Source organism: Akebia trifoliata, chromosome 3 (genome assembly GCF_017979445.1).
Source record: "Akebia trifoliata isolate Shusen 1 chromosome 3, ASM1797944v1, whole genome shotgun sequence".
Taxonomy (NCBI): domain Eukaryota; kingdom Viridiplantae; phylum Streptophyta; class Magnoliopsida; order Ranunculales; family Lardizabalaceae; genus Akebia; species Akebia trifoliata.
The window spans coordinates 17,855,563-17,880,056 of record NC_141377.1 but is presented as its reverse complement, the minus strand read 5'-3'; the positions used below and the strand labels follow the sequence as shown (position 1 = coordinate 17,880,056).

The 24,494-nt window shown below is 36.4% G+C and overlaps 1 protein-coding gene across 2 annotated transcripts; it reads right to left on the bottom strand.

The window, feature by feature from the left end:
• Positions 1–211: 211 nt before the first annotated feature.
• LOC147406091 (Regulator of Vps4 activity in the MVB pathway protein) lies at positions 212–20,786 on the bottom strand. 2 transcript variants are annotated; one of them, XM_086434007.1, is made up of 6 exons: positions 20,502–20,786; positions 19,726–19,858; positions 19,522–19,625; positions 1,869–2,040; positions 1,633–1,773; positions 212–851 (listed from the first exon to the last, which is right to left on the bottom strand). In XM_086434007.1, the coding sequence occupies exons 1-6, from the start codon at positions 20,549–20,551 to the stop codon at positions 474–476; spliced, it is 978 nt and encodes a 325-aa protein (XP_086290133.1). In that variant the 5' UTR covers positions 20,552–20,786; the 3' UTR covers positions 212–473. The 2 variants fall into 2 exon arrangements, with proteins under 2 accessions (XP_086290133.1, XP_086290134.1); XM_086434008.1 differs by lacking the exon at positions 20,502–20,786 and adding an exon at positions 19,953–19,973.
• Positions 20,787–24,494: the final 3,708 nt, after the last annotated feature.

Sequence of the window (24,494 nt, the reverse complement as noted above, 5' to 3'; positions counted from 1 at the left end):
CACTATCTTAAAAGGAAACCAAAAAATGGTTTGGTAAATCAATGACTTCGGCAACAATAGATCAAAGTAAAATTTCATCTTACTTTAGCCAAACAGGTGGATATCATATGAAACTTGTAGATATACATAATCGGAGTAAGAAAAATAGTTTCTAGAAACAGACACAATTTTACATACTTCTAAAAAAAGAAAAAAAAAAAAAAAAAAAAAGGACAATAAAACATTTCTTCGACTTTTTAACCATGGTTAAAGATATCACAGAACATAAGAGGGAGAGAACAGTTACTGTATTTCTTTTCATCTACTTGCACAGTTTGTAGAATCCCAACAGTTGAATCACCGGGCCTACTGCCTATGAAGCTCACACACATTGTAAAGTTCAACATCCATTCACACACACTTTATATTTGAATGATCCAAAGTCAAGTTACTATAAGTTCTGCCTATTGCACTGTTAATGATTAGACAACCACTCACCCTTTTTGGATCCATGGTCCACACTTAACATTAACAAGCTCTGCAGCTCTACGGGCAGCAGCTGAAGCACGCTCTGCGGATGCAATGGCAGCTCGAGCTCTCTCCATTACGTCAGATGAGTTTGAGCTCGTCATCGTTTTAACATCACCTACTGATCCCTCACTGTGACTAGTAACCAACAGTTCAGTTTTATCAGGATCAGCCAAGGACACGTTGCTGATTGCCAGGGTGGGAGCTTTTACACATGGTGTTCCTTGGTTTCGATCTTTGGTAATTATAGGATGTGTGTCATTTGACAGTGACAAGTCATGGACGTTCCCAGTGGTGAATGCCCGAGAATCAACAGCTGAGTTGCTTATCTTATTTGATCCACCCTACAAATTAATATCCAACAACCATGAATGACCATTAATAGTAATTCAGATGATATATATCAGAAGATATAAAAATGGTTAAATATCCTTTTAAGTTCCAACAAAATCATGCATCTCCCTAAACAATAAGTAAGCCACGCACTGTGTAAAGGATTATCGAATCAATTAGTTCTTGAGAAATTTGATTTTTCTATTTTTATTTTTTTTATGGGCAAAAGCAAAAGATTTCATTAAAATGTGGTCGAGACGACCAGCAAAGAGCGAAACAAAAGGACCCAGGGCTTACAAGGGAGCAATACAACAAACCCACTCCCATTTGCCGATGAAATCATGAAAGAAGAATCCCCTAAAACTCCTTACACACTTTTAGCACCCCCCCCCAAAAAAAAAAAAAGAATCAAAATCGAGGTAATCACATCATCCAGTGGACACTCCTCTCCCTCAAAATTAATGTCAAACACAACCATATATCCATAGGAGCTAGTGCAGTCCCATAGCTAAAGAATATGTTGCTGCAATAGCATGCATGTTAGATTGGTCATTCACAACATGAAATCAACTATCAAGTCAGTCAAAGTGTTGATGAGAAAGGTTTGCACCAAAAGATGATCAACGAAAATACTAGTGGTGCAACCGAACAATTGCTGATTCCTAACATGTTTAGTTCCAATTTTATAAAAAGTTCTTTCTTCCAGAATATGGACGCAGCATTTCTTTGTATGTGAGGAAATTAAGCTAATAGGAAAACAAAACCGAGTAACAGATGATCAAATAGAAATACCAGTAGATCTTCATGTTTTTTACTGAATTCGGCTTTAGTGCTTGAAGGATCCCACTTTAGATTGTACTCTTGTGCAATTTCCTTCAAAAGGCTTAGTTTTGCTTGTGAAGATGGGGGCTTAACTGAAAGCTTCTCAATTATCTGCACATTAATAACAAATAAAAAAGCAAAATCAGAAATTTATCACTTATTTTCTAAGAGTTCGTTTCTTTTTTTTTTCGTGATCTTCAATTTACATCACGGTTGACACTAGTATCAGGCCGAAGCTCAGAAGCAGCTGAAGTGAACTCCTTTCCATATTTTGCCGTGAACAAATTCCGGACCTGCGACAAGTCTGGCAAATCTGAACATCTGGGAGCAGCAAAAATCATGCTCGCAATAGCTTCCTGCAATTCCCTAGGGCACTCCCTGTCAGGTGGGGAAAAAATCATATACAAAGGTTAAGTAGTCAGCAGCAACATCTTTCAGGATATAATTGTTGGAAGATGCATTTAAAATTAAAAGGTAATAAGATAATGATAATTGATGTATTTTGGATTTCTGGTTTTTGACACATTATTCAGAGCGGTTATGTAATTTTCTTTATTTCAGAAGATATGGAAGAGAAGAGGGGGGAGATGCATAACACAAAAAGTGTAACATCCCACACTTTCTTTCTTCATCTTCTTTTTTGTGAAACCCTAGAACTATGGTATTAGAGCATTTTCGTTATTTTCTTCTTCTTTTTTGTTTTTGTTTTTTTTTTGTGGAAGGTAATGGGGGGTATTTAGCGGAACCCCAGTCGACAAAAGAAAATTACAATCTCACATAGGATTTGCCCACAGCATCCTCATTTACAATGGAACGCAGCTGAGTTGGGAACTCAAAAGGAGACAAAGTTGAACTTTGAAAGGATCTAAACCACGACGCCAAAAAATCTGCAGCCTTGTTTGTTTTTCTATAGATGAACGAGAATCTGACCTCTTGAAATGACCTGAGAGCTCCTTGATAGAGTTGATCATCCTCCTTGCATACCAAGGCATAACAGCTTGACCCGAGATAATTGGACAGCAAGCTTAGAATCAAAGTCCACACACAACTTGTTAACTTGTAAGGAGATAGCCAACTTCAACCCTTCTTTAATAGCCTGAAGTTCATGCATTAGAACATTGTCTCCCATAATGTAGCTGGCATGAGCTGCTAAAGGTGATCCTTGATCATTCCTTATAATGGCCCCTTGGCCCCCATAAATTCCTCTAAGAGATCCATCCATATTAAGAGCGTGCCATCCCTAAAGAGGTTTTTTTCCACTGACACCTAATACACTCCTTGTAGTAGAATGTCACATTAATCGCCCAAGAGTTAAAAAACTGTTTAGAATAAGGCATGTCTTCAACCTTTAGCCTTAAGTAAGAGAATCTCAATCAAACATCATTAGTGATCAGTCTTTCGATCTGAGTAGCTGGCAAATATTCATTCTGAAAAATTCTCCGGCATCTTTCTGTCGATACATGGTAGATGAACGCACAAAAGTTGCTTCTTTTGACCTCAATGGCTGGGTCATTACCCTTCCAATTTCTTGTGATCCACTCAATTTCGAATTCCCACGAGGAAAGCGCTATCGTAGTGAGGGATCTTTTGAGAACATTGATCCATATCTGCTTGGTGAAGGGACATGAGCAGAAAAGACGGTCTCTATTTTCTTCATTTGCGCAACAAAACACACAATAGACCTAATTAAGCTTACCTCTCCTGACTAACCAATCTTGGGTTTTAAGGTTGTCGCTAAAGCATATCCAGGAGATAAAACGATGCTTGTAGACTACTTTATTGCTCCACAAAATCTTGGCCCAATCCTTGTTGTTAGCTTCCTGACAAAGAAAAGAATATGCTGAAGAGGTGGTAAAAGTCTCGGTGGAATCAGCAGTCCACACAACCATATCCTCTTCAGTTTCCACCCTCTCCATCTGAGCGATATCCTGCCAGACTGAGTTTAAAACCCCTAATCCTAATCGGGGCATCACCCATTCTCCATTCCTAATAAGAACTCTCACCTTAGCCTTCGCATTAATCCTTGAGTCATGAGTTAGCTCTATTGGGAAGTTGTCGAACAAGATCCATGGGTCATGCCATAGATTTGTATTAGACCCATTTCCTATAACATATTTGAAGGCATTTAGCATCTCCTTCCTAGCTTTAAGAAGTTTTCTCCATACCCAAGAAGCTCCTGTAGTTGCTGTGGAAGTCCATAAGTACTCCCCTTTAAGCTTGTTTGAATGCATCCATTGCGCCCATAGGTTCTCTTTGTCTACCGCTAGGGTCCATAGATGCCTTGAGATCGCAGCTCTATTCCAAGTTTCCAAATTCTGACTCCCAGACCCCACTCCTCCTTTTCTTCTTTCTTTTTTCCATTGTGTCTTTCATTAAAAAAAACAAAATGACACTAATCTGAGCTAGATTTTTTTTTTTCTACTCTTTCTATAGGTTTTGAATTCCATATTAGTGATATGGTGTGTGTGACCATCCCTAATATATCGTTCCCTTTTGTGAGAAAATAAGAGTATTTGATGTGATCGGTTAGAGTTTTTGTGTCCAAGCTCAAAAAAGATTGACCGTATGGTACTGAAGGCTCTCTGAAAGTGACCATATAATCTAAATCCTCACTGTGCATGCAAATGGCTGGTTTTTCTGAGGGAATACCAGATTTTTTTTTTTTTCAGATTTATAAGAAAAAAATCTGAAGCCTGAACATACTTCAATGATAAAATGAAAACAAAAGTTGGAATGTTTTCTCACAATGATATGGTTGATAGACAAATAACCAGCATCAAATTGAACACACTGAACTATTTACAATGGGGTAAATCCATACAGTTTCTTAACAGTGCATGGAAAAATGATGTATCTTCCCACAAAAACGCCCTTATATGGTTCACCCAATTATGAGGATTGAATATGAGATGACACCTAGATTATGACATGGTACTGGAATAGTACAGAGGCTTCAATCAGCTCCAATAAGAACATCAGCATAAGTATATCAGTTATTCTAATATATTTTTATCGCACTGAAAGGGAATAAATATTTAGGAGAGTATTACTCTATGTTGAGAGGTATGTGGAAGGAACTTAACATTTACCAACCTCTTACGAATGATTTGGATACTCCATGAAAAGAATTTTGTATCATGAAATTGTTATCTGATCTTGTGCCTGAATGAGTCAGTTCGAGCTCAAATATTGGAAGATTGTGATAACCTATCAGTTGCTGAGGCCATGTATCTCATGGCAAAGATCAAGAGTCAGGTGACCTAGGTAGAGACCGTGGAAATTATAAGTGAACACATTGCGGTTTGGCATGACACATAATTGATACATGTTGGAATCTTCACGGCAAGTCCAAATGGGTTAATCAGGCATATGCTATAGAGGATTATTAGGATTTGAAACTTTCCAACACTACGGCCTTCTATCAGCATTTTAGGAGAATCCATTGGACTCTCCCGGAATGAGTATTCCAAGATGCTCAAGAACCAGCAATCATCCAATAGTACGCAAATTTCCACCAATACCCACATTTGTTCGAAAAGTATCATTTATCTTGTTTCACATCAGTCCACTCCCTAGGTTATATACTCGGGAGAGTCGTAGATCACATTATGAGTGAGACTAGTGAGTTCTCTTCCCTATTAGCAGAATATCAATTAGTGATTTACAAACTCCAAATTTCTTCTGTAGAGTTTTGATCTTTCTTCTTTTTTTATTTGATTGGTGCCCTTAGACACCTCCAAACCAGACATGGTCACACAGTTTTTTGGTTGTGTGGAGTCCTTTAAACCCACAAAACTAGTAGATCCCCAATTCCTTCGTCTTACCAGCAGACAACATATTAAGGAACGTGCCAAAAAGTCGTGACATTGGAAATATTGAGCTCAATCTTACCTTGATAGTTGTTGCTTGCAACAGGACATCTGTGATCGAACTTGGAATAGTCATCATTGGCAAGAACTATATCTTCACTAGACACCATCAATTGATTATCAGCACTACTTAAATGGGTGTGATGGAAGAAGGTTTCCACTAAAACTCTCTGAGGAGAAATCAATGCCGCCATTGAACTCAAATTAAGAGCCCTTCTCCCCTCCAAGAGAGGAATTCATCTACTTAGCAAGCTCTGCTCCATTAGAAAATGCAGGTAATTTTCCTTTCGAATCCACAACATTATTAATTTAGTCCGACTTCCTAAATGTACCTATAATATACTCAACCCTCAACGTAAAAGGAAGAAAGATTTTATTGAAGGGATCTACCCAAATAAAAAGACAGATCTTCTACTCTAATAACATATCGTGGTTCACTATTTATCTCTTCTTTATTTGGAGAGTAAGCTGTGGTTAGGCATACCTTGACCAGATAAATTGATAAGAATAAGGAATTCAAAATCAATAGTACAAGCAGCCCTTGGCATCATCATCTATAATTTTACTGACATCAAAAAGAAAAAAAGAATGGCGATCTCAAGAAAAGTATCAGGAGAAGCGTAGGAAGATAAAGTTCAAAAGCTTTGTTGGTTTCCCTGACAACATCCCACAAATCTAAGAATCCAAGACTCTCCTTAATCAACTATACCATTTTCTTGGCCCTACATGGCGGGTCTGCTGAACCAGTTAGACATTGGATGACCACCATAGAGTTCATAGCAATTCTAAGCTTTCTCAACTCATGTATAGTATCAAGGTCAACTGACGTAGCGGAAGCATATGAATCAATAGATTCGATAGGTTGTGTTCAATAGAACATTCAAAATCAATTTGAATCAATAGATTCAATTGATAAACAAGCAATAGCTTGAAAGAAAAAGCAGTATAAAACTAAAAAGTAATTAAAAAAGAAAAGATAATTAAATTGATTATTGATTGATTTATTAATTTTCAGATTTGGAGCTCCTTATATAGATAACTCCATCATAACAACTTGTAATCCTACTAAAATACTAAAAATTAATATTCCTAACTTATCTATAGCATAATACTAACTTTCTAATCCTATTAGAACTCAAATTGGAAACTTCTAAGTACTTCTAATTATAATCTAAATAATAAAAACAAATTTAAAACAAATTAGAAACTAACAAGGAATTGTACTCCTAACATAACTATGAAATAGAAATCCTACTAGAAGTAGAAATAGAAATCCTACTAGAAATAGAAATAGAAATTTAACAAAATTAGAAAACTACTTAAAACCGTAGATGTCCTACATCATCAACACACTTAAGAATTTCTTGAATCTCATGGAATTGTACCAGTATTGCTGCCTCACAGCTAGCCAAGAAGCAATGCTCCAAACTTAACTCTATCCCCCCAGACAAAATTATCTAAGGTAAGAACAACAACTGCTGAGAGGGGGGGGGGGGACTGCATCAAGAGTATGGCAAACCAAAGAGAGATGAAATCCTCAACTATAACATAAGACGCACATGAAATGGTATGTGACAAACCACCCCCATCATGCCAGAAACTGTTTTTTGGAAAACTCTTCTACTTCTTTTGGCCTAAAAATGGTGGATCATAGCTGTGAATGTATCCTCTTAACTCACAAATCAAACTTGCCCCACTTGAATTTGCAACCTGTCTGTTGGACCATTGCCATCCACCTAAGAAGATGTTTAACAAGAAGAGATTTCAGGTAAAGGAAAGACCATATCCAATTGCCATAACCACATGTGATTTTTGTGTACAAGTTCTATGCAAGTTCTTGATCTACCTATGGGTAATGTGTATAAAAATAGTCTATGATGCAAGTATGTGATGCAGGATGATGAGGGGAGATAAGAAAATAGAGGGGTTAAAGATATTTGGGTAAGGATCAAGGATTTGAGATTTGTAGGTTTCAAAAATCAAAAATAAAGTATCAAGAATCAACAATCAAGAATTTAAGAATCAAGAATTCAAGATTCAAGATTCAAGAATTCAAGATTCAAGAATTCAAGTTTCAAGATTCAAGATTTCAAGAAAAAAAAAATTAGGAATCAAGAATTCTTAAAAAATAAATTAAGAAAACAGATTTTATGGGTGGTTTCTTGAAAGGATTAGAGGGTTCTTAATGGTTTCTTGATTCCTCAAAAAATAAATATAAAAAAATGTAGAAAATATGGATTGAAGAAGAAGATAGAAGATAAGAACATGATTAAAGAGAGAAAAAAAATAATATTTACCTTAGAATCACCCCAATGATTTCCATGGCATCAACCACATTGAATGTACCAACATACAAAAGAAAACAAAGACTTCTGTAATTTTGTTTATTCCATCATCCTCTTTCAATAAACCCTAATATAATCTATAAATAAGGAAAATCAACCCAAAGTCCTAATAAGACTAAAATAGTACGTGGGGTCCATTTGTAAAGAACATCTCCTTTTTGGTCGTCAAATCGCCGAGTCCACTTCTCACCGATTCGTGTTAACGCGATCCAAAGAGTCGATCACAAAGCTGATTCGCTCGCCCATTCGCGTTTAGGTGTGATTCAAAGAGCCGCGGTAACGCGAATCAACACTATTCTTCGCGTGGCCTTTTACAGAAGTGTTTTAAAACTTGATAACTTGCTCGTTCTGACTTCCTGGTGATACTCGTTTCTTTGCAAAGCTGATAGTTTTTCTAATTTTCGTAACTTTCTCTCTCCTAAATTTTCAACCCTAATAAACTTAAATAAAACACATCCTAAAGTTACCAAACTACACATAAATATTATACTAAGACCATGGGCTAATAAAACATGAAAATAAACCCAAAAACATAAAAATAAAGCTCTAAAACAACTCAAAACTAAAAAAAATAACTAATCTAAAATAATCTTGAATGATAAAATGATAAATCTAGATCTAATTAAGTGAAAACCTAAATAATTATAAATTTTTCGTCGAAACCCTTGACCATTGACTTGATTTGTATTCCGTATTATTCCTCTAGTTGAAAAAAACTCATCATCGAGTTTCAAAATGCTTAAGAATGATCATGACAATTTATGGTTCATCCCTTTTGGCGAAGATTCGTCATCGTATCTTGATGTTGTGTTGAACAATTCACTTCAAATTGCGATCTTTTATCTTGGCAAAGTCTTCATTGTACCCATCTAAGATGATTAGGTCAGGTTGAGGTAGTAATGGAACAACTGCATCATGAAAAAAAACTGTAAATGTTGTCTCCAAAAAAGATTCCTCAGGCTCTTTTGACGTTTTTTCCACTTCAAGATCTTGTTTCCCCATTGATTCTAGAGTTGTACGCACACCATCTTCTGAAGTTGATGTCTGATCCGTCTTTTTTTCAACTTGCTTTTGGACTGATGGTACTGTAAGAGTTGACTTCCTCAGCAATATCTTGAGTAGATATCGTTTGTATGAAGCAACACGTAGAATACCCTACTCCGCATCAAAAGTAACATGTTCACGTGAGATCCAACCACATCCCAACACGATATGACATTCCTCTAAAGGAACCACCTTACAATCGGCACTATTGATGAACTTTCCTTGAAAAAACTGAACAACGAAATCTCCGTCATAATATCCACAAAATCTCTTATCTTCAGCATTTTGTAAGATCTTCTCAACAAAACATGTTTTCTCTTCATAATCATCACTACACAATACTTTGAATGACTTTCCGACAAGTAAAACAAATCTAGTTCTGACTTCGAATACCTTCTCCCCACAACACGATCTAATACCAAATCTTGGAATCACCCCAATGATTTCCATGGCATCAACCACATTGAATGCACTAACATTCAAAAGAAAACAGAGACTTCTGTAATTTTGTTTATTCCATCATTCTCTTTCAATAAACCCTAATATAATCTATAAATAAAGAAAATCAACCAAGAGTCCTAATAAAACTAAAATACTTAATTTTCGTAACTTTCTCTCTCCTAAATTTTCAATCCTAATAAACTTAATAAAGCACATCATAAAGTTACCAAATTGCCCCTAAATATTAGACTAAGACCATGGGCCAATAAAACATGAAAATAAGTCCAAAAAACATAAAAATAAAACTCTCAAACAACTCAAAACTATAAAATAAAATAAAAACTAACCTAAAATAATCTTTAACGATAAAATGATAAATCTAAACCCAATTAAGTGAAAACCTAAATGATTACAAATTTTTTATCGGAACCCTTGACCATTGACTTGATTTGTGTTCCACATTAGTATGTCAATCTCCAATACAACTACAAAAATGTCTAGCACACTAACCACACAAGTTTGATTAGCTGATATGTTTGTACAGTTTATTTCACATGTAGAGAAATTTATATTTTAAAACACTTTAGTTTAGGTTAGTCTTTTCTTGAAACAGGAATAATTCAAGTTAGATGAATGGTGTAGAATATGATGTATTTAAATAATTAGATATACATCAATATTATTATATTAACAACATAAAGCAATATCCACGGAAAAAAATTGTCTAAAAGTTTTTGAGAATGTGTCCAAAATGTGAGTATGATATGGTATTTAAGATGAGAAATTCTTAGAAAATGGAATGTCTTGGTTAAAGAGGAAATATAATTTCACTAACTCACTTATGCTCGTGTGAGATGACCTAACAAATGTGAGATTTGTTTTCTTTATTATTTTTGGATAAATGAAAATTTTATTAAAAGGAGGACAGGATGCCCTCAAAGAAAGACAAGAAACACAAGAATTATAAAGACAACGAGTCAAGTGACTACTAATCTCTCCCTTTACACACCAACTCCCACCTATAAATAAAATCCTCAAAGAAAAGCCTGTAAATTCACTAAATTGTTTACACCAAAAGAAAATCAGACTAAAAATATGAGTAATAATATCGTGCATGAGTGGGACGCTCCTTCATATCAAAAGTTCTCCCATTCCTCTCATTTCATAAGTCTCAACATATAACGAAGGAGACAATCTTCCATGGAAATCCTCTCCCCACCAGCTCGGCCATGAGACTTCCTAGAAAGGAATAAATGAAGGACTGTACTGGGATGGCACCAATAAATGTGAAATAAGGATAGCAAGAAGGGCCAAACAAATCTAGCAAAATTACAGTGGAGAAGAATATGATTAACTGACTCACCACTCAATTTACACAAGCAAAGAGTCTTGGAAACAAATCTTGGAGAAGAGAATCATTGCAGCACCTATCTTCCCAGAAAAGAAAAAAAAAAAGATTTGCTTCCCACTTCAAAGTGAATGCAGTTTCTAAAATCAATGGTCAATTTGCTTGTCTCTTTCTAAACACTACATCAATAGGACCGATAAACTGGAGACACTCCCATTCCATAGCCATTTCCCTAACAAGACTTGGTTAAAGACCTTAAATCCCCTAACACCAAGACTCCCTAACAAGGCTTGGAAATGGATGGGAACTTCCCCCTTTCGAAAGATATCTAGCTTTCCACGAACCTAACCTACTCCTAACCTGATCAGTGATAGGCTCCCAAATGCTAGGTGACTATACCCAACTCCAATAGGAAGGCTGAGATATTGCGAACGAAAGCTCTCTAGCTGGCAGCCCAAAAAGTCTGCCCATATGTTAATATCCATGTGGAACCCACCTCAAAATCTTACTTTTTCTAAGATTGATAAGAAAACCAGAAACCACCTCAAAGCAGCTCAACAAAAAGACACCTGATCAAGGCCCACATCCAAGAAGACAAAGGTGTCATCAACGAATTGGAGATGGGTGAATTTTTGGCCCAGCTCATCCACTTCTCACCCTCTCAAGGCCCCAACTTCCGCGGCTCTAGATATCATCCTTCCCAACGCTTCAACACAATGTTAAAGAGGAAATGAGATAGATGGTCTCCTTGTCGTTACCCTCTAGAAGTTCTAAAGAAACTTGCAAGACAACCATTAATCAAAATTGAAATTGGAATAGGGGGGCTCCAGTACTGGCTAACCCTTCTTGATTTCACCTCTTCTATGTCCAACACATGTTCAACAACATCTGATTGCGCCTTTGGAAATTGGGCAACTTGAACATTTGTTAAATTTAATTCTCTATTAAACCCCTTAAACGAATACAAGTCAGATACATTGAAGATAGGGCCAATTTGCAAGTCTGGTGGCAATTCTAACATATAAGCATTTGAGGTCATTTTCCTCAACACTTTGCATGGCCCAAACTTCTTTGACTTCAATTTATGTTAGGTGCCCTTAGGAAATCTGTTATGCCTCAAATGCACTAACACCATGTCACCCTCTTCAAAATCCTTGGCTCACCGATGTTGGTTGGATGTTGTTGCATAAGATTCATTACTAGCATTGATCACTGTCTGCACCTCTTCATGAACTCTTTTGATACAATCTGCAAAAATCTCCCTGTCATTACTCACTCTAGATTCTTATGGTAAAGGTAGTAGATCAAGAACATGTTCAGGCTCGAGTCCATAAGCCGCTTTGAATGGTGTTTTCATTGTAGTCCTATTCACTGACTTATTGTAGGCAAATTCAACTTACAGTATAATGGAATCCCACATCTTCACATAACTCCCAACAAGGCATCTCAACATGTTACCTAATCTTTGGTTCACTACGTCTATTTGACCATCTATTTGTGGATGGCATGTGCTAGAATACTTCAGTTCAATCCCAAGTCTTCGCCATAGAGTCCTCCAAAAGTTCCCCCATGAACTTGACATCTCTATGAGAAACAATAGAACTCGGTACACCACGTAACCTTACCACTTCTCGAAAGAATAGATCAACAACATGCGTAGCATTGGCTGTCTTGGAACATGGAAGGAAATGCGCCATCTTGGAGAAACAATCCACTACAACTAAAATTGAATCATGCCCCTTTGTTGTCTTCAGAAGTAATGGAGTGTACAAACCAGTGTTCAGTGAAGTCATTTACCAAATTGGCAAATCTGACACCTCCAAACCAACTTATCCACATCCTTGTACATCTTTGACCAATAATAGCAATCAACCACCATTGTCATTGTTTTATCCTTACCCAAATGTCCTCCTAAACCATTGCCATGAAGTTCTCTAATAACTTGCTCACATAATGATCCCTCTGGAATGCACAACTGATTTTCCTTAAACAAGTACCCATCGTGCATCATGTATGGTAGCTTCTTGCCTCTTGTTGACCATTTTATTTCAACTATTATGGATCTGTATGCTTATTTTTTTAACTCTTCAAACCCTATTACTTGTGTATTCATCATTATCAACAATAGAGATCGCCCGCTCAATGCATTTGCAACTTTAATAGACTCACTAATTTTGTATCTAAGGAAAAAAAGAGAACCCTTGAAGGTATGAACTCCACCTTGCATGTCGAGAATTTAGCTTCTTCTGAAAATTCAAGTACCTCAAGGCTTGATGACCTGAGTAAACCACAAATTCTCGATATGCAAGGCAATGTTCCCAATGCTGAATTGCTCGAACCAACGCATAAAATTTCAAATCATATGTGAAATATTGACGTTTAGCTTCTGCCAACTTCTCACTGAAAATTTCAGCCGCCTTCCTTCTTGACTGAGAACAGCCCATATTCCCACATGCGAGGCATCACACTCCACTATGAAAAGCTTCTCAAAATCTGGTAGATCGAGCACCGGAGCTTCTGTCATCATCACTATAATCTGTTCAAAGGCCCTTTGTGCAGATTTTGACCACTCAAAAATAAACTCCCTTCAAGCATTCTGTGAACGGACTCATAATAGAGCTAAAATTCCATATAAACCCCCTGCAGAACGAAACCAATCCATGTAAACTACAAACATCTCTCATAGATTGTGGTATTGACCACTCTGATAACACGCACTTTCTCGGGATCGGCTTGCAAGTCATTAGCTGAAACAACAAAGCCAAGACACACAACTTTGTCGCGCATGAATGAGCATTTCTTTACGTTCACATAGAGTTTCTCCTTGTGAAGAACCTCCTTGACTCGGTGCAAATGAATTAAATTCTCTTCTCTATGCTCGGCGCATTAGAGAGTCCGAATGGCATTACTAAACATTCGTAGAGTCCCATCCGATATCTTGAAAGCAATCTTCCACTCATTACCACTTCATATCTGAATTTGATGATACCGGCTTCTCAAATCTATTTTGGAAAACATTTTGGAGCCAACAAGCATGTCAAGCATATCTTCCAAGTGAGGAATCAGAAAACGGTACTTCATTGTAATCCTGTTAATGGCACGACTATCCACACACATCCTCCATGAACCATCCTTTTTAAGTGTAAGTAAAGCTGGGACAGCACAAGAACTCTTACTTTCATGCACCAAACCCTTAGCAATCAACTACTCAACTTGTTTTTGCCTTTCAGCCCGATATGCAGGTTTCTGTAAGCTGGCAGATTTGGTAAGGCTACATCTGAAAATAGATCAATACAATCTTGGATGCTCCTCATTGGTGGAAAATCACAAGGTAACTCATCACTAACCAACTCCCGAAAATCCTTCAATAGTTGACGAATCTCAGGTGGATAACTATAAAAATCTGTTTGTTGGGCCTTCGTAACACTCTTGCCTATCAGCGCATACATAATTTCCAATTCTCTATTCTCTGCTTCAAATCTTTGGACAGTCAAAAAGTCATGCCCATTAACCTTGCTAGCTTTAGGAAAAATTATGGCTTCTTCTTTTAGGAGCTGCAAAGTTAAATTCTTACTACCTTTCTTAAAGGAATATGTATTAGTCCTAGTATAATGGACCATGTCTTTGTCATACAACCACGGCCTCACACCAAGCCTCCTCTTCTATGTTCCTACCCATAGTAAATTTAACCAAGCAACGAGAATTAACTAGTACCTCATTTCCTTTTATGAACCAAGCAACTTTATAGGGATGAGGATGCTTCTTGATTGGTATTTTCAACTTCTCTACAGCTTCCTTATAAATAATGTTCTCACTACTACCCCGGTCAAGCATAACATTGCAGACTTTGCCGCCATAGAAAATACACTTGCAATAAATATTGTGCCTCCTCCAATCTTCTTCTTCCTCAATTTTTGGTGTTGTCATCACTCTTCCCCCCAACAAAGACTCCCCTTGTACTGGAAGAACATCTTCATCTTCATCAACATGTTCCTCATAGACAGGCTCCAACAGTTCATCATGTTCATCTTCAGGTTCTACTAAGTTCATCCTTCATTGGACATTCATAAGAAGTGTGCCCTCTTTGTCCACAGTAAAGCAACTAAGTTGTGTAATGCTGCCTGCCTCTGAACTGGTTGCACCAATAGCATGTTGTATTTCTCCCTATCAACCACTCCAATGTTTCTACCTCCTGTTTGGCTAGTTATAGCAACCCCTTGATCAGTCTTTGAGGCTATTTGTTCACACCGAATACCCCGGACAGCAGCAGTATTCCTGTGTTGTGCCATCAACACATCCAGATAACGGTCTTCTCATGCCATGACACCACACCCATCTTTCTGCCATTAAGGCATATTGTCAAGCATCTTCTAGGTTAAACAAACGAGCCACTCTCATCTCATCCCTAATGGATTGGTTCAAGCCCAAAAGATAATGAGAAATCATATATCCGTTACTCTCATTTAAGCCAACCCAAATAGAGAGATTGTTGAACTCAAATGTGTACTCCACCATCATGCCTCTTTGCTACAATGAAGAAAAATTAAAACTTAAAATCTAAGCTAAATAGAGTCCAAACTAAGCCTATTAATAGGCCCGCTTGGCCTTGGTACGCTTCTTGGATGCTCTTGCATCAAGTGGATACAGAAAAAAAAATAAAAAAATTTGGGCTTTCAAACCAAACACCTCCATCCAAACCTAAAAAAACTCTTCAACCCCTTAATCCTAGAACAACAATCTTTGGTTTGAAACCCAGAAGACTCGAGCATGAACGAATGAGAAAGACGATGATACCTTATAGAAATTGGACGAAGATAATTGAAGAACAAACGAGGACCAAATACCTGACCTTGCACCAGAGAGAGAATTCAAAGGAAAATTACCAATTTCACTTGTGTCTCAGCTTACGTGACTAAGGATGATCGAATTGATGGTGTCTCCTGCTCTAACAGCCCCAACAACAACCTGGATGCTCCCACAAGCCATCTACTGCTTCTCAGCCACTCTTGACCTTCGAACTCCGGAGATTAAAAAAAAAAAAAACCAATAGCATTACAATGAGATGGGAAAAGTCTTGATCTAACCCCATCTCAGGGCCTTTACTCTTTAGGGTGGAGAAAGGTTTTAATCCCTTCAAGAAAACCTTGGACTACCTATTTCGACGACGACTCAACCAAAAAATCAATTGGAGGTGACTCGCACGAAGCTCTCTAGCTTGAGGTCCTCTAAACTGATCGAGATTTGGGTTTGGTTTGGGTAGATGGGCCTCGCCCACATAAGAACAACATGAGATTTCGGTTTGGAGGTGACTTACTGGAAATATGCAATTTTAGTAGTGGGGGTTTTATATAATAACAAGCATTTTTGTTGATCCAACTTCTCATACTTCTTGTTGGATGTTATGCCATTCAAGATTGCAACTATGACCCACTATAGCATAAAGTCAAATAAAATGTTCCCAAACCACATCATATTCTATAATTTATTCATGTTATATAGCATTTTTACTTTTGTTAAGTAAGTAAATGGAGTAGGCAAGGGTATTGTAGGATCAACCTCAACTCTAAGTTTACTACTGCCCAAAATTGCACAGGTTTATCAGGATTCAGAACCTGTGCTATTAAAAGGGAAGCGTGAGGCAAGGCACTTCAATGACCTTAAAGTGTACAGAATGAGTACTAATACACGGAGTAGACACGTCATGAATACACCTTTCTAAATGATATTAAAAGTAAAAGTCCTGAAATTATATATATATATATATGGGTCCCGTTCAGCACCCTAAGCTTTACCACACACTTTAACAAACGTGTTTTGTCTTACATGGGTTAGAAGTTTTGGAATGGGCTGATTTTTGGTGAGGATGATCTCTATGGTGAGGAGATCATCCTCACCAAAAATCAGCTCATTTCAAAACTTCTAACCCCATCAAAAATGGTTTACAAAAAATGGACGGTCTACGATTTTTTAACGTGTAAACATGGGGCTAAACATTTCGGAATGGGCTGATTTTTGGGGAGGATGATCTTCTAATCATAGAGATCATCCTCACCAAAAATCAGCCCATTCCAAAACTTCTAACCCATGTAGGACAAAAAACGTTTGTTAAGTGTGTGGTAAAACTTAGGGTGCTGAACATTTCCCTATATATATATAATTGACATTTTGGGAACCACCTTCTTGAGCCAAAGCCTCAAACTCCTGAAAACAGTGACCAGAACATTAAGGGTGTGTTTGGAAACAACTAGTTGAGTTCAATAGACGGACTTTTGGGAGTTCAACTCTCAAAATTTGGCTATGAGAGTTAGGGTGCGTTTAGAAACAGCTAGTTCGGCATGATAGTTACCAACTCGCGCGAGTTGACAGAGCTTGTGGGTTTGAAAGGGAAACTAATGCAAGTTGTCACCACCAACACACGTAACCTTCTAAGTTTAAGGTGATTCAACTTTCACCCTCAGAGGTGAAAGTTGACAACTTCCGCTCACATCGAATGAAGCAAGGTATTACAACTCTTCTTCTTGGATCTGATTTTCTCTCTTCACTGAACGAACAAGGTCATCTCTCTCTCTATCTCTCTCTCTTTCTTCTCCCTATATTTTGTAGGTTCTATTACATAAATCAGGGCATTGCCTCTCTCTTCTTCTTTTGGGTTTGTTATAGAAAACCCTAAACTTTTTAAGTGAACTTTTTAAGTGCGATATTTTTTTGATATTTTATTGTAGGATTCTAGGGTTTTCTTTTTTAGATTTTGGGTGAGATTTGCTACATTTACATTGAAAATTTATGGTTTATTGGAGAATTGAGATTTTCTCCAATAGAGATTTGAGCTTCCTGATAAAGAACAAGTTTGGTTTTTTTTAAATTATTGTGTACCATCTTGGCTTATCTGTTTAATTTATTACTTCCAATTTCACTAAAGATGAAATTCTTTGCAACTCTATGACCAATTCTCATTGGCAACCAAACACAAAAGCAACAGTTAAGTTTCACTTCAACTTTTTGAAGTAAAATTTCAGAGAATTAAACTACTAGAGGTCCAATTCTCGCACTCAACTAATTGTTATTGTAACTTAAGAGTTTAGTTGCCAATGAGAATGCATCTTAGAGTTATAGAGAATTAAAACTTCATACAAATTGAAGTATTAAAACAAAAAGATCTTAAAAGCAAGAAAACACACAATAATTTAAAAAGTCATAACAGTTCTTCATCCATAAAGTTCAAAACTTGATTTGAGAAGATCTCAAACAAAGAAAATCCAATTATCGAAGAAACCCTAAATTTCCGATCTTATGCGACAAATCCTCACCCAAAATAAAAAAAGCAAGCCAAAGAATCTACAATAGAAATTTGTAGCTATACAAGGACTGAAATTGTGAATAAAACCTAAAATTACAGAAAAATATCATTGAAGATTAAGGTTTCTAATTATAAAAGAATATGAATTTCAAATTTTCAAATGGGGGACAAGATTAGGGTTTCGTCATCTTCATCTTTCCTATTGAACTTTGGTGGGGATGAATAAATTACTTGATCGATTAAAGCTCGACTTGGGATTGGAGAGAGAGAGAGAGAGAAATGGTCCTAGAATGATTCCCTAGTTCATTCAACTAAGAGTGCAAATCAGTGATCAGCGGGAGGGGGGGGAGAGCACGTAATACCCTGCTTCATTTGATAATAAAAAAATCAAAAGCGAGATTGACAAAGAGTCATCAACTTTCACCCCCAAGATGTGAAAGTTGGAACACCTTAAAATTAGGAAGTTTAGAATGTTGGAGAGTTGGCAACTTGCGTGAATTGTCCTTCCAAACGTAAAAGCTCCAACAACTAAGCACAGGTTGGTAACTATCACACGCAACTAGCTCTTTTCAAACACACCCTAAGTTAATCACCAAAGAGTGTGGCATTGTTTTTTGTATAATTATTTGGTTAGGTTTTTTTTTATAAAGTTGAACATGCCATTCTTTATTTTAAATTTTAAAATTTTTATTTATATGCTTGTACTTTGGAATAAAGCTAGTACTACTAAGATTTCCAAAAACATTAGTTTTGGCTAAGGGATCAAGCAAGTTATTTTCAAAGCAGTGAGAGTAGAGGCAAATGGCTGCACTGAGGACATCTAGATGCTTCAGTCATAGGCCCAAAAAGTGTACCTTCCAATATCAAATTCAATGTCAATGTCAAGATTCCAGGAAATTCTTTGTTTGACACCGACAACTTGCAATTGTGTCAAAGTTACACGGTGTTCCAAGAAAGGATTCTGCCGAATAACTATTAAGATTAGTAATTTATGAATCACTAATGAACTATATTGTTGTGAGTGTTAAGAGGCTCAACTATGGTCAGCTTACGCTTTGTAGGAGATAGTGGTGTTCTAGAGATCAACTACATAATTGGAAGGGTAGATATTTTATAACATTATGTCTAAAACATGACGAATCTAAAACATGCCAAAACAATATAACAAAGTTCAGTACACACGAAATTTCAATTCATAAAGTTGTACAACTGTTTTGGTTCATCTTGGTGACAAATGGTAAGATCCACACATAAAAGCTCACTTTTAGGGCTTGGACTCATAGATCAATTGTTTAACATGTTAGAAAGCAACTTTGAGGTTAACTGATAGCTTAGACCCTTAGTTCAGTTGATTTGACATGTTGCAATGCAACTTTGAGGTCAGAGTTCAAGTCCAGCTTACGTACCAAATCCTTAACAATAAATCCATGTTTTGATCAAAATTACAATTAAATATAAGTCAAGTACAAGTGATTCAGATTAAATGCATAAACAAATCATGTGACAGAAATTCACCTTTGGCTCTCAAGGATAGGAAGGCGTGCAAGAACAAATTCACAGAATATCTCTAAGATCTCATACGCGGCTTGCATGTTCTGTTCACGTATGACATGTTCCACCTAACAAAAACAAATTAACACAGCCCAAAAAAGGAAATTAAGATAGAATGCCAAAGAGATGAGCATCGGAATATCATATATCATGAACTTCAAGAGGTACCCGAATTCGAGCAATGGCTTCCTGGCCAGTCTGAAGGAATTGAGATATCTCCTTGCGCATCTGATTCAATTGTAATTGTCTCTTGTTTTGTAGTAGTTTGATGCGTGATATGACTAACACCAAGCATGTTTTGCTACAATAATATCCATTGATACTAAATGTTACAAAAAGAACCAAATTACACTAGAATTGCAAAATAGAACTTTCTTTATTATAATGGTTCTCACCCCATTAGGAAACAAAAAGTGGGTTCTTTTTCTTGAGAAAACAATTCCAACTGCCCAACATGCCAAAATAAATTGAAATTTTCAACTCAACAAGATCCATTTGCCTAAATCCAGTAATGGGTATTGTGTATCTCTAGACATGTAAGATGTGTATTTTTTTTAAACAAAATAATTATCACCTCATTAGAAAACAAAAAATCAAACAAAGCTTTTTTTTTTTTGGGGAAAGCGAACAGCTCCCACTGGCCAACATCCAAAAATAAATTGAAAATTTGCAAGAAATTTTCAAATCAGCGTGACCCATTCGCCCAGATCGATTGATGGGAAATGGGGATTCCCAGCAACCTAAAAATCAGAATTTGGAGATTATTATCATGAATTGAATTGACCAACACAAACCATAAAATTGATAATTAAAAATGAAATTTATTTTAAGAAAAAACAAAGGGAATTACATGATCAATTTGTTAAATCTAGAAATCCAATTAGTAAGTGGGAAATCGAGGAGGGAAGAAGAGGTCTGCAGATGCAGAGAAAACTCCAACTAACCATTTTGCTCCAAGAAGGCCTCTATTAAAGAGTTGATTCAGCAGTGACATCGCAAAATGGGAGTTACTTGCTTTCACATAAGCGTTTATGGTTCTTCTCTCTCCATCGTTCTCATGACCGTCGCAAAAATCAAAAATACTGTTTTGGATGTTAGGATAGTCTACCAAGGTCTAATTCTGACCCCCGGGCGTTCAACTAGCCACGCACAATTTCTGCAGTATAGTATGCGCACAATTAGTCCTAAGTTTTGGGCGGTCTCTTAATGATCTATTTAGTAAACTCGATTCTTGAGAATTCGAGTTCTATTCGATTTGAGCCGTGCTGGGGGTGACACAGTATTTATTGCGATTTTCACAATTCTGACATGGAGATACGTACATAACCATAGATGATTTTTACTCGAATCGCAAGGAAACACATCTATGGTTATGTGCACATCCCACGTCAGACTTGTGAGAATCGTAGTAAATATCATGTGTCATTTCAACATTTTCCATTCGATTCTGATAAAAATCAGGTCTAAAATTCGGTCAAAATTTTGATACATGAAAAATATGCGGCATATGCTTCATATGTGTATTATTCATTTCATTTGTTAATAGTGATGGTGATGGTGATGATGAAATTAGTGATGTTAATAGTAATGATAATTGTTAGGATTTAGGTAGCGTACATTTTGTCACAGTGGAGATCCAATCTTTGAGTTGTGTCATATTGAATCGATCGTCAAAGATCAGAAGTTCAAAATACCCATCACGTCGACGCTTCTAGAGCGGTCGTTGTTTCCACGCCTAAAACCCTAAGGTTATTTTGATAGAAACCCAGAAAATTACCTTCTTAGAGAGAAGAAAATTATTAAGATCAGTTTCTGTTGTTTTTTTTTTTTTTTTTTTTTGTCCTTTCTTTCACATCTTCAATTCTTATCTATTTATAGATATAAATATTAGAAATAAGATTGTAATCTCCTATATAGATAGAGACTCAATCTTATTAGGACTCTGACTCCAAGAGGAGTCCTAATACGTGAAAAATATGAATTGGGTCCACATGGACACCCAAAACAACCAATATATCCCACTCGTTCATGGTGGGACTCAACAATCATCTCATCATTTCAAGTTGTGCATTTCTTCATACAAGGAAATAAGGTGTGCGACCCATAGGAGTTTAACTTCCGGAGAGAGCATTATGTTAAGTTTCTATCTAACTGACAAAACACATTTCATCTCTTATAACTCACATATGCCCCAGACTTATTTAGCCACATCGGATTGAGCATTTTTCAAACCCTCATGAGCCTAAGCTCATAACAATGTTCAACCCTATACACAATGCACGAGTTTTCTTTTCAAGAATAAAATAATTTACAAATCTATACATTTAGTTCAATATACAATATATAAATTTTGAAAGTAAAAATATTAGTGCCGGCACAAGCTCTAGTCATTGTGTACAATCTATCATTAGAATGTGATGCCAAATAATCTTCCTCAGATCCTCATGTTGCTTAGTTTTGGTTAAGTTACTTTCCCAATCATGTTCCATTAGACCTTATCAATCATAGTCATAAGTAACATGCTAGAGTCAGTAAACATTGACCTCTACTTTACAACATAGTCATTAGTCACTAAGGGCACAATAATTTTCTAACTATTCAAAATACTCACATAGTAAGAAAATAGGGAATCATTCATTTACTCATATAGGTAATAAAAAGGTCAAAAATAAATAGCACATGTAATATGACTTACATGCTATGGTGGAACTCCTTAAGAGTTCGTCAATCTCAACACCATACAAATCTAAGTCTAGTCGCACTGTGAGCGCCTAACCTGAACTTCCCAATCCAATTACTTATCAAAACACCTGATTAGAGTTCACTTCCGACTTTTTCAGGCTTTATAATTCTACAAGTCTATGAATCATAATCGATTCCTATGAATCTCATCTCGACAATATTCGAGATAACAATAATATAATTATCAAGCTCGCAATCATTGCACCTTGTAAAATTGGTTCAACCCTTAAGGTTTAATTGTCTAAATAATACATTCCTGCTTGCAGTTATGCGCTAGGGCAATCATTGTGTGAGTGAATGACCTTAACTTGGTGACGAAAAACAAGTCTATGTTCAAAAACATAGTAAAAAATGTCTGGGCATAAGATAATCCAAAATGAATGTAATGTAATGATGATTTAATTAAATGGAATGAATAAATATCTGTATAAAAAATGAAATATCCAATAATAATAATAATAAAACAAAAATCTATTACAATCACATATTAACACCTACGAAGTCCCAAACTCCTAACATGAGTATGATAAATGTCTCAAGGAATAGGTTTAGTTAGAGAATCGGATACCATCTAACTTGAAGAAATATGTGATAAAACAAACCTCCTTCCGCGCAATCATATCTCGAATGTAGTAGCGAATGTCGATGTGCTTTGATTTTCCATAGTATTTAGGATCATTTGTATATGCTAGTGTTGCCATGCTATCATAATGCAATGATACAGGATATGAGGCACTATGCACTATATTTAGTCAAATAAGGAACCTTCTCAACCACACAACTCTTGAATCGCAGCACTACATGCAATGTATTCTGATTTCATCGTGGATAATATTATATAAGACTATTTATTGTTGGACCAAAAAACAACTACACCTCCAAGCAAGAATGCATAACCTGATGTGGATCTTTACTCATCTAGATCACTAGCCCAATGCAACACTATAGTCCTTTAATAGTAAATCTGCTCCCTGGTAACATAGTGAATAATCTGCAATCCCATGCAAGTATCAAAAAATTCTCTTTACTGCCTTCCAATGAGTAGCTCTTGGATTAGTTTGATAATGATTGACCAATCCCACTACAAAACAAATATCCGGTCGAATACACATCATAGCATACATCAGATTTCCAATTGCATTTGCATAGGGCACTTGTGCCATCTTTTCCTTCTCTACATCTGGTATAGGGCAAAGACCAAGATGTAAGGAATGTCCCTTCTAAACTGGAGTGTCTATGGGTTTACAATTTTTCATACAGAAAAATGCTCAAGTACTCTTTTAATGTAAGTCACCTAAGACAAACAAAGAAGTTTCTTGGAGCGATCACGAGTGATCTTAATTTCAAGTACAAAATTTGCTTCACCCATATCCTTTATTTCAAAATTTGAGGATAACCACTTTTTAGTGGTGACAATTAACTCCATATCATTTCCAACAGAATGTCATTAACATATAAAGACAACATTAAGAAACTATTTCCACTCCGTTTAACGTACACACAATGGTCATCTTCCATCATTGTAAACCCATTTGTAGTAATGGTTCGATGAAATCGAAAGTACCATTGCCTGGATGATTGCTTCAAACCATAAAAGGAATTTTTAAGCTTGTAGACTTTGCGCTCATGTCCTTCTATCTTAAAGCCTATAGGTTGATCCATATAGATCTCCTCATCTAAATCTCCATTGAGAAATACTATCTTAATGTCCATTTAGAAGAGTTCTAAGTCTAAATGTGAGACAATGGCTAAAATGAGGCGAATGGATATGAGTCTCACTATTGGTGAGAAGGTCTCATCATAGTCAATACCTTTTATTTGGGTATATCCTTTTACAACCAGATAAGTATCAATAGTTTCAACAGCCTTTCGCTTGACTTTTAGAATTCATTTGTTTCCAATGGTTTTGCATCTAGATAGAAGATCAACAAGTTCCCAAACTTGGTTCTTCATCATAGAACTAATTTCATCTTACATAGCAGTCATCCATTATTTAGAAACAGATGATGACAACGTCTCCCAGTAATTCTAGATTTATCATCATCAAGTAGGGCAAACATGCATGATTCCCCTTCAATCTCAAATCAACAACGGGGTATTATTCCACGTTTACTCCTACGTAGCTCAAGATCATCATCAGTAACATCTAGTGGTACACTCCTACTATCCTCGACGATCATCAGATCATCAAAATA

Coding starts and splice junctions, on each gene's coding strand:
- LOC147406091 (XM_086434007.1), bottom strand. CDS start 20,551: ATGTCACTGCTGAATCAACTCTTTAATAGAGGCCTTCTTGGAGCAAAA. Junction 19,859..20,501: donor GGCCTTCTTGGAGCAAAATG/GTTAGTTGGAGT, acceptor ATATTATTGTAG/CAAAACATGCTTGGTGTTAG. Junction 1,774..1,868: donor ATACTAGTGTCAACCGTGAT/GTAAATTGAAGA, acceptor ATTAATGTGCAG/ATAATTGAGAAGCTTTCAGT.